Raw genomic sequence first — 10,450 nt, 5'->3', positions numbered from 1 at the left:
GGGTCACATGTTGACCCCAGGGAACATGTTAATTGGGATAGAATAAATTAGAATATTCCAATTTAATAGACAAATGATACTATTTATAGTCACTGAGGTAATTTGGGGAAGGGGGGGTGAAATATTTTCTTCTGCCTGCAGGGGCATAAGAGAAAATAATTGAGAAGCACTGATTTAGAGCAACTTTTGAAAGTAGGAGAGTTATGTGAGAGTTAATGTTTTTTTTTTTCTATTTGGAGTTTGTGCGTGTGTGTGTGATACATGATTCCCTAACCAATCATATCGAGAGCACCACGTCTATAAATTCGAGTTGTCGGTGTATACATTTGCAGATAGAAGAACTGAGCCATTCCCATCTTCAAGCCTTATCATTGCCTGACACTCAAGATGAAGACTTTGGCCATCCTGGTTTTTGCCTCCTTGGCTCTTGCCTGTCTGTCTTCAGGTAAGAAATACAAATATGGTGATTGATTATCTAACAGGTATTGTGGCTTTTTTTTCAGAAGATCAGCATTGACGAAGAAACTTAAGGCCACTTTGATAAAACCTTGTCCTTGATTAACCTTTCATCTGTTTTCTTATTTATTTCTCACTACCTGTTTTTTAATCTTGCTTGACTGGATTATTTTGTTTTGTATTTTACACAGACTCCATGGATTCCAATGGTGATGACCGCGACGAAGACCGTCACGACCGTGATGACCACCGCCGTAATTACAACGTCCGCTACGACAACGGACACGACAACGGACGCGACAACGGACGTGACAACGGCCGCTACGACAACGGACGTGACAATGGACGTTACGACAACGGACGTGACAACGGACGCTACGACAACGGACGTGACAACGGACGCTACGACAACGGACGTGACAACGGACGCTACGATAACGGCGACCGTAATGGCTACAACAACGGAGACAATTATCGCCATCATGGTAAGGTCATAAGGTCACATTTTAGTGTCATAGCTGTTTGATGACATTATTTGTGTCCACGAATCTTAACATCAAATGAAAACTATTTTCTACTGTAATTGATGAAGTGTGTTATGATGATTTGGTTTGTTTGCTCAGTAGGTCTTTTTATTATTGTCAATATGGAAAGTTTTGGCTTAAACGTGCTTGGTGTGCCGCAGTTTTCATGGACAGGTCACAGGCCGCTGCTGTGGTGCCACCCAGAAGACCAACTGTGGAGCTGTCCCTGACCCAGGTTGAGAGGTACAGTATCATACTCACTACTTGCATTGGTGGCTTAGAAAAGTCACATACACATAGCTTAACAAAGCAGCTTTGGGGAATGACTATGTTGGAATAGCGTATACCTTCTATATCTTCAATCAGCCTGAGAGAAGTCTGCGAGTCCAACGTGTCTTGCGACCAAATGATGGATACCGATGGAGTCGTCGCTGCCTACAACGCTTACTACGGACCAATCCCTTATTAGATGTCAAACCACAATTGACTCAAGTTGCCATCATGACATAAATAACTTTACATTGCATTTTATTATCACCCATGTTATCCCCCATTTTCTACCGAAGTAACATGAGAAAAAAAAAAGTTCCAAAAATGTTTTAATCAAATTGTGGAGCAGTGCTGGGGGGGATAGCACTGCAATGAGATTTTTTTTTTTCAATTCTATCACCTCTTTCAGCTTGTAGAGTAGTGTGATGAATAAATAAAAATAATGAAAATCAAAATGTGTGTTGTTGAATAATGTGAATTATTCCTCATGTGTGAGAAATGAAGGTTACAGAAAGAGTTGAATGCAGGCTCAGCCTATGTGTTTGCCAATGTAACATAACATTATTAGATATTATCCCCCTTCTAAAAAAGTATATTTAAAATACATACACGCATCAATATAGTCTAAGGGTAACAACCTGGACTGGTCATCAACCAATCAGAGGGCTCATGGCAAACAACCAATGGGCAGTTGAGAGTTTTTGATGAACCTAACATGCATGTTTTTGGAATGTGGGGGTAACCCAGAGTACCTGCAGGTAAACATGCAAACTCTACGCATGAAAGCTATATAACTTTCCAAACATTTGCTAATGGATTAAATTATAAACACAAGATGTCAACTATGAGATGTTGAATTGGACATAAGATGGGTTAGTTTACCACATCCAAATATCTCTGCAACAACAGGAATCTCTCAATTGCTGGACTGAGAAGGCTTATTTTAATCTCGTTTTTTGACATTCTGCAATCAGAAAACTCTGGAGCGTAATCAATTCAACAAATATACTTTTATATTTAATATGGTGAAATTAATTATATGGTGCTGGTGACGCAGGAATATCTTTGCCCATTTTCCTATCCTAGTTTATCATTTTGAATTTTTGTTTATTTGTGTGATTGGTTATATAAGTCATCAGGTTTTGTGCAGTGCAAAATGGTTCATGGCAATAAAACAGGAAAGTTGTTTATGTCAAACAATTTTTTGGGAACAATGAAATGTCGCCCTCTGCTGTATATTTTCTTCACATGCACCAACCCGTATCATCACTTGAGCAACAAATACATTCAGACTTGATTAACTATAAGACTGTCGGCCGAAATGAAAATTAACCAATTTAGAAAAAAATATCAAGAAGACACTTTGTTTGTTTGAGTGGCAACATAAAGAGGTCTTGACTACTAATACTTCTACTGTTCTAAAATTCTAGTTTAAGGGGGAAAAAAACATAATCGATTGGAATTAAACAACAAAATCATAAAAAACATAGAAGTTAATTTACAGCATGAAAAAAATGCAGAAGCAGTAACAGAATAACAACAATGTATTTTATGGCTCTTATTTTTATGACGTCAGATCATCTATTTCCGGTCTTGCTCGCGGCTGCCACTGCTAGTTGCTAACATGGCGAGCGGCTAGCTTAAAGTCTTTGAGTTCCATTCAGTCATGGGGGCTTTTAGTTTCAATTGCATGGCATAAGAGTAAATTACCCCATTTGAACCTTGATACCTGCAGTCGTATTCGGGGGTATTACTCCTGGTTTTCTTCTTTATAAGGTAATGCATTCTCTGTTGTTGAAGCCAACGCGGCCCTAGCTACAAGTGCAGGCTAATATTAGCTTATTGCTAGCATCGCTTTTGTGAACTTGCTTGTTTTTAACAATCTGTATATGCTCTACTTAGAATTATTTTAGCACATTATACTATATAAATAGTATTGAAGTGTTCATCCCTTCCTCAATTGCGAAGTTTGTTTATAGGCTACGCTACACATTAATCCATTTATTTGTTTCCGTGGAATTTGTGATGTTCTGCTGTGTAATATATATGTGAAAAGATCAAATGTTATTTCTGTGTATAGCTTTCAAAAGTAAGTTATTTTATGTCATCCCTGATGGATTTGTCTTCTCAGGCAAAAGGAGCACAGCATCACAATGGGACGACGTTCAACTTCTTCCACCAAGAGTGGGAAATTCATGAACCCCACGGATCAGGCCCGTAAGTAGCTGCCAGCAGAATATGTTGATGCATATAAATTAAAAGTTGTAACCATATTAGTATAATAATTCACACATTTACCCCCGCCCCCCAACAGGAAAAGAAGCCAGGAAAAGGGAGTTAAAAAAGGTAATATTTGTTGTATTTTCAAAAGATTTGCGAGACAATTCTATTGCCAGTTACATTTGTCTACTATTATTAATTTTATCTATAGAACAAAAAGCAGAGAATGATGGTGAGAGCTGCAGTGCTTAAGATGAAGGACCCAAGACAGATAATCAGAGACATGGAGAAATTGGATGAGATGGGTAAGAGAATGACATTCACAATCACAACTACAATAGTCAATCAAATCTGACGATATTATTTAATCTCTCCTATAGAGTTCAATCCAGTCCAGCAACCCATGCTGAATGAGAAGGTGCTGAGGGACAAGCGGAAGAAGCTACGGGAGACATTTGAACGTATTGTTCGTCTGTATGAGCGGGAGAATCCTGAAACTTACAAGGATCTACGCAAACTGGAGCTAGAATATGAGAGTAAACGGGGCCAGCTGTCACTCTATTTTGATTCAGTCAAGGTTTGTATTTATTTTTTATTACCTGTGAATGAGAGGTCAAAAACCTATTTAAATATGTATATCAATTGAAGGCTCTTTTTTTTTTTTCCAGAATGCAGAATCTGTGGAGGTTGACAGTATTCCTTTACCAGATATGCCCCATGCACCATCTAATATCCACATCCAAGACATCCCTCTACCAGGGGCTCAGCCTCCTTCAATACTGAAGAAAGCCTCGTTGTTTGGGTCGGTTTTTATGTTTCATTTTTTATTTAGATTAGCTCAAAATTAATAATTGCTGCCATTCATCTTTGTGTGGCCCACAGGAAGCCACCTCTATCTGTCCCAATATTGCCTACGTTGCCACCTGTGCCACGCTTACCCCCTGGGAAGAAACCCCCTGGGCCGCCACCTGGACCCCCACCACCACATATCTTGGCATTGTATGGTATTCCTTCACGGCGGCCTTATGGCACTGATTTGGGTAAGTCTTCAATTATATCTTTGGGATGATGGATGTTTGACTAATTATATTGATCTCTCTACTTTTCCCCCCCTCAATCCAGAGCCCTCAATTCCTGGCCTGGATAAGGGCTTAACAGATATGGGAAGAGATCAGGATAGCGGCAGTGGGAGCGACAGGGACGATTTGGACGACAATGACAGCGACTCTGAGGAAGACAGCGATGACGAGCGGGATGAAGATGATGACTCCAGAAAGGGAGACAGACATGACAAGAGAGCTGAGGAGAAAGGTGATATAACTCTCAACTCTCGTCTACACCATTGTTAATTCCGCTCGAGTTATCAAAAAGAAATTAAACAAGTGTCGTAGGATAATGTTTAAATTCTTTGGAGGTATTTCACAATTGTTGCTTGTAAGTTTGTGTCCTGATACTAATATGTTGATTTTTCTACTGTAAATTAGGTCGCAGTGTACGTTTTGCAGACATGCCTTCAGACACGTCCAGTGACGGAACGAAAAAGAAAAAGTCTGGGAAGAAGACAAAGGCCATTACGCCTCTTCAGGCGATGATGTTAAAGATGGCAGGTTTGTATATTGAACTTGTGAGAGGAGATGTTCTCTTCTCAAATGTAATGTGACATGGTGTTTATATCTGCTCAGGTCAGTCAATTCCTGAAGAGGACGAAGAAGTTGAGGAAGAGTTCTCAGATGACTCGGATAGTTCTGACGGTGAGGACAAGGGACCACCAGGGGACACGTCCCAACTGGCTGCCGGTCAGCGTCCTCCTCCTTCAAGTGGGCCGCTGGGGCAGCCCCCACCCTTACAGGGTCCTCCTATGACCGGGCCTCCACCTATGGGTCCTCCACCAGCTCCACCAATAAGGCCTCCCGGTCCACCCTCTGGTCCACCACCTGGACCTCCACCAGGTTAGGTCATATCTATGTAGCTTTTTAATTGAAATCTTGTAATCCATCGTAATTTGTATTGTATCCATCTTGTGTTCAGGCGCTCCTCCATTCTTAAGGCCATTGGGTATTCCTGGCATGAGGGGTCCAATACCTCGTCTTCTACCCCCTGGGCCTCCACCAGGTCGCCCGCCTGGTCCACCACCTGGTCCCCCTCCTGGTCTTCCTCCAGGCCCACCACCACGTGGACCCCCTCCACGGCTACCGCCCCCAGCTCCTCCCGGTAAGCTTATGGGTCCAGATAGAGTATAGCCAGGCAAATTGGTGGGTCAGTCATGTATGCTCAAGAGTTCATCAATGTCCATATTTTGCTTCTCCTTCCAGGTATCCCACCTCCTCCCCCAAGAGCAGGAGGGCCTCCCCGTCCCATGGCACCACCTCTTTCACTCTTTCCACCACCTCTCAGCGGCAATGTGCTTAGTGCTCCTCCTAGCCTCGTCCAGCGGCAAAAAGGCCCAGGATCCGGCCAGGATGGCCCGCAAGGCAACATGCCTCCACCATCAATGTCCATGCGCTCCAGTGTCATGCAAATGCCCCCTCCCCCAGGAACCGCTGCAGCCTCTGCTGTCAGCCACCTCCACGCAGCCACCATTGAAAAACGGGCCAACCTCACCTCTGTCGCCGGGGCAGGCGGCCTGGCAGTCGGTGCTGGCTCTGGGGCCACTATCTCTGCCAAACCGCAAATCATCAATCCCAAAGCGGAGGTCACACGGTTTGTGCCCACTGCACTGCGAGTGCGAAGGGACAAGAGTGGTTCGGCTCCGGGGCCAGTGGTTGGTCCGTTGGACAGAGGTGCTTTCGGGGGGAGAAGGGGAGATGACGGTATGGCAAGTGGCCATGGTCACAAACATCACTCTTCCGCTGCTTCTGTGAACATGTCTCACTCAGCTCATATTGGGGCTGTAGCTCAGCCCAGCATGAAGACCAAGGACCAGGTGTATGAAGCCTTCATGAGGGAGATGGAGGGACTCCTGTGATATGCACCAAGGTCATACTGAAACCATGTTTTTGTCTGTAAGTGCATCATAATAGAGGTAGTGTTCTTCAAGGCTATCCTGGTTCTGTTGTTTTTGTTAAGAACCCAAGACTCCTATGTTCTATGACGGCGTGGTCTTAAATCTTCATTTCATTCAGTCTGCAATGCTAATTTGATCAAATCAGCCAAACAGAAAATATGTAGTTGTGTGAGTAATCTGAAACAATTAGGTCTAATTGAATGGTTGCAACCCCCCCCCAAAAAAATAAATTGATTTTCTCTGTACTCTGCTCTCGGGAATGACAATTACTGTTGTTTTAACTTTGCTAGGATCTATGTTTTTTATTGCACTGGCAAAGATATCTCCAACTGTTTGATCCGCATCTAAATAAACACTTCAACTCATTTCTCTGTTTGATAGCTGTGTGATGTAAGTAAAAGCACTTTATAAATTGCATTGTTTGTTTTAAAAGTGAAACAAGTAATCAAATACAAGTTTGCAAAGCATTTGCGCAAAAACACCAATTCCCATGAATCTTTGCGGTTTCCATCTTGAACGTATTTCCGCATCTGCGCACTGAGGCGCACAAAGGCACGTTGATTGTCGGGGCGAAAAGCATGGCGGACGACAGCGAGGGAACCTCCAAGCTAAACACAGACGAAGAAAAACAAGAAGAGTCGAGTGGCGACGATGATAACGACATTAATGACAACAGTGGAGAAAATAATGAGGCGGTAAAGTCCTTCCGAGACTTGGTAGGTTTACCTGAAGTGAATTAAGAGACCGAACAATTTGTGTCCCGGATGACAGTAAACAGTCGTGTTCAGGATAGCTATAAGTGAAAGTTCTTTGGGAGTGCTCGTCCAAAGTTGATGTCTGATAAAGTTAACCAATTATTACCTATTGTAAATCCAACATTTTACACTTTCAATTAACATTCTTTTGATAGGGTGTCACCGACGTATTGTGCGAGGCTTGTGATCTGCTGGGATGGAAGAGTCCAACAAAGATTCAGATTGAAGCTGTACCACTGGCCCTTCAAGGTGAAGGAAACATCACAAATATTTGTTTGTCTTTTTCCTAACTTTCCCAAATTACGTGATCCAATATTGTTGTGTATACTAATTGTTATATTTTAAACTCTCTTCTCCTTGACATAAAGGCAAAGATGTCATTGGCTTGGCTGAAACCGGTTCAGGAAAGACGGGAGCCTTTGCTCTGCCCATCCTCCAGTCACTGCTGGCCTCACCCCAGCGGCTTCATACCCTTGTCCTCACCCCCACCAGAGAATTGGCTTTTCAGATCTCAGAGCAGTTTGAGGCCCTGGGTTCTAGCATTGGCGTCAAGTGTGGTAGGCGTCTCTGCAAAGTCCACAATTGTGCACAAAATCATAGACAATTATTATGTCTTAAACCGATGTTTTTTTGCAGCTGTCGTGGTTGGAGGAATTGACATGATGTCTCAATCTTTGGTGTTGGCCAAGAAACCACACATTGTCATTGGTAAGTCAAGTCAAATTTATTTAAAAAAAAAAAAAAAGGCTTTATGTGCCTACAGTTTGTTTTGGAATAGAGCTGTCAAACTGTACTTTATTGAGAATCAATAAATGTATTTATGAATTGTTATGTCTAATACAAACATAATTTTGCAGCCACACCCGGTCGACTGATGGATCACTTGGAGAACACAAAGGGCTTCAACTTGAGAGCGCTCAAGTTCCTCGTCATGGATGAAGCAGACCGAATCCTCAACATGGACTTTGAGACTGAGGTGGGTCATTAAACTTCTCCCGAAAGCAGAATTTGTTGTTGTTCAACAGTAATGCAAATACATTTGTGTTTCTGTTGAAGTATTTTATCAATGATGACATCATTTTGCTCATTTTAACCAGGTGGATAAAATCTTGAAAGTGATTCCAAGGGAGAGGCGCACCTTTCTTTTCTCTGCAACCATGACCAAAAAGGTAACTACTCATTTATGGTCCACGTTGGCGAGTGATACGCAGTAGCCCACATCAACCATCCTTTTGATTGTCCACAGGTCCAGAAACTACAGAGAGCCGCACTGAAAGACCCGGTCAAGTGTGCCGTTTCTACCAAATACTCAACAGTAGAAAAGCTGCAGCAGTATTACGTCTTCATACCATCCAAGTACAAGGTAGTAGAGGTGTCAAAATTACTATTGTATTTTATTGCAAATAAAATTTTACAAGATTAATCGATGAACTAATCGATACGATAAAAATATTCGATTTAGTGACCGCCTTGCAAGGTAGCACGCTTGGTTTGTGTACACGTCCTGTTTTTCTGTCACTCCAAGCATCTAATGGTGGAATATAAAGATGACTTGTGCTTTGCGTGTTTGGCAGGACTGTTATCTGGTGTCGATCCTGAACGAGCTGGCAGGCAACTCCTTCATTATTTTCTGCAGCACTTGCAACAATGCCCAGCGGGTGGCGCTTTTGTTGAGGAACCTTGGCATCACTGCCATCCCTCTTCATGGTCAGATGAGTCAGGTAGACCATCACGCACTGAATAAGTTAGCTTTTCAAAAATGTAGTCTGTGTATTTTTAATTACAGTAATTTTTTATTTTTTATTTATTTGCTTAGTTTTTGTTCCTGTGCAGTATTTTCAATATGTCACTCTTTCCCCCCATTGTTAGAATAAACGTCTTGGATCGCTAAATAAATTCAAAGCAAAGTCGCGGTCAGTGCTGCTGGCGACTGATGTGGCGTCCCGAGGGCTCGACATTCCACACGTTGATTGTGTCATCAACTACGACATCCCCACACACTCCAAGGTGACATGCTGCTGTCAGTCTGCTCCGCTTTAGTCCCAAGATTTCATGATTTTAGCTGATTCTTGCATCTTTGGACCCCCACGCAGGATTACATCCACAGGGTCGGGAGGACAGCCAGAGCAGGACGATCGGGGAAATCCATCACATTTGTCACCCAGTAAGCACTACCTGCTTGTCTCATCATCAGATTTTATTTGCTTTTTTTTTTTTTTTTAAATTGTTTTATTAATTTTTTAGATATGACGTGGAGCTTTTCCAGAGAATTGAAAGCCTGATAGGGAAGAAACTTCCTGCCTTCCCCACACACGAGGAGGAGGTGATGATGTTGGTGGAGAGGGTCAGCGAGGCCCAGCGATTTGCCAGGCTGGTGAGTCAGCGATGTTGCATAATGCTAAAACACGTGGATCAATCATGCATTTCATTTTTAAGACAGTGTGATTAATATGACTGGATTTCTTCAAATTAATATGGTTTTATTTTTTCAGGAAATGAGGGAACATGGTGAGAAACGGAAAAGACCCAAAGACCGAGACGGAGACCAGGATGACACAGAACAAGCAAGCGGGGTGAGGAAGAAGGTAAAAGGAGGCTCGGGAGTGGGACGAGGAGGTGGGAAGAAGAGGGGCGGAGCTGCCTGGAGAGGCGGACGCTGAAGCCTGTAACTTAACTATAGACTGTACATAAAATATCTTGTTTATCATGTCAAAACTAGATTATGATGATACCGGGTTTTCCTGTCTTTAGCTTCAGTTTTGTCATTGCATTTTTCCATTTATAGTGATTTTTTTCCAGTTGAAATGTTGGTTAAAAAAAGTGTCTTTCTCTTCATACCCGAAAGCAAACTGGGGTCACTTTGGTGAAATGTAATTCATCAGTGCTAGTGCCAGGCGGAGCAAATAAATGTTTCTCCACTAGATGGCAGAATGCACCGTTAAGTTGGCTGAAATGTACCCTAAAAAAACTAAACTGGCAGAAATGTAGTTAATGTCGATATTTAGTCAATAATAAACAATTTACAAAAATTAATTCGAACAATAAATCAAGATCTCAACTGCTGTTGGAGTTTTTTTTTTTTTTTTATTGGTTTGGATCTTTTATGTTGCGTACTCCACTGTAACAAGGTTATTCGACAAAGTAGAAAATATATGTTTTTAAATAAATGAAAGTAAAAAGTTGTAAGAAAAGCAGTCAAATCGACCACTATTTATACTTAA

General features: G+C 42.1%; 3 protein-coding genes across 3 annotated transcripts; all 3 read left to right on the top strand.

The window, feature by feature from the left end:
• Window positions 1-284: 284 nt before the first annotated feature.
• On the top strand, window positions 285-1,705 carry bglap (bone gamma-carboxyglutamate (gla) protein). The gene is made up of 4 exons (XM_049746137.1): window positions 285-445; window positions 648-941; window positions 1,142-1,223; window positions 1,347-1,705. The coding sequence occupies exons 1-4, from the start codon at window positions 388-390 to the stop codon at window positions 1,447-1,449; spliced, it is 537 nt and encodes a 178-aa protein (XP_049602094.1). The 5' UTR covers window positions 285-387; the 3' UTR covers window positions 1,450-1,705.
• Window positions 1,706-2,835: 1,130 nt separating this feature from the next.
• On the top strand, window positions 2,836-6,839 carry wbp11 (WW domain binding protein 11). Its single transcript, XM_049746021.1, has 12 exons — window positions 2,836-3,026; window positions 3,382-3,467; window positions 3,565-3,596; window positions 3,682-3,775; window positions 3,851-4,047; window positions 4,139-4,272; window positions 4,353-4,510; window positions 4,593-4,781; window positions 4,955-5,077; window positions 5,153-5,419; window positions 5,499-5,681; window positions 5,783-6,839. The coding sequence occupies exons 2-12, from the start codon at window positions 3,404-3,406 to the stop codon at window positions 6,433-6,435; spliced, it is 2,094 nt and encodes a 697-aa protein (XP_049601978.1). The 5' UTR covers window positions 2,836-3,026; window positions 3,382-3,403; the 3' UTR covers window positions 6,436-6,839.
• A 171-nt stretch (window positions 6,840-7,010) lies between these two features.
• On the top strand, window positions 7,011-10,292 carry ddx47 (DEAD (Asp-Glu-Ala-Asp) box polypeptide 47). The gene is made up of 12 exons (XM_049746070.1): window positions 7,011-7,190; window positions 7,385-7,478; window positions 7,598-7,786; window positions 7,866-7,937; window positions 8,087-8,205; window positions 8,327-8,398; window positions 8,476-8,592; window positions 8,804-8,950; window positions 9,099-9,236; window positions 9,323-9,393; window positions 9,474-9,603; window positions 9,722-10,292. Exons 1-12 carry the CDS (start codon window positions 7,053-7,055, stop codon window positions 9,887-9,889), a joined length of 1,455 nt encoding a protein of 484 aa, XP_049602027.1. The 5' UTR covers window positions 7,011-7,052; the 3' UTR covers window positions 9,890-10,292.
• Window positions 10,293-10,450: the final 158 nt, after the last annotated feature.

The sequence above is a fragment of the Syngnathus scovelli genome, chromosome 16 (genome assembly GCF_024217435.2).
Source record: "Syngnathus scovelli strain Florida chromosome 16, RoL_Ssco_1.2, whole genome shotgun sequence".
NCBI lineage: Eukaryota > Metazoa > Chordata > Actinopteri > Syngnathiformes > Syngnathidae > Syngnathus > Syngnathus scovelli.
The sequence above is the reverse complement of the archived record's forward strand: the minus strand, read 5'-3'. Positions and strand labels throughout refer to the sequence as shown.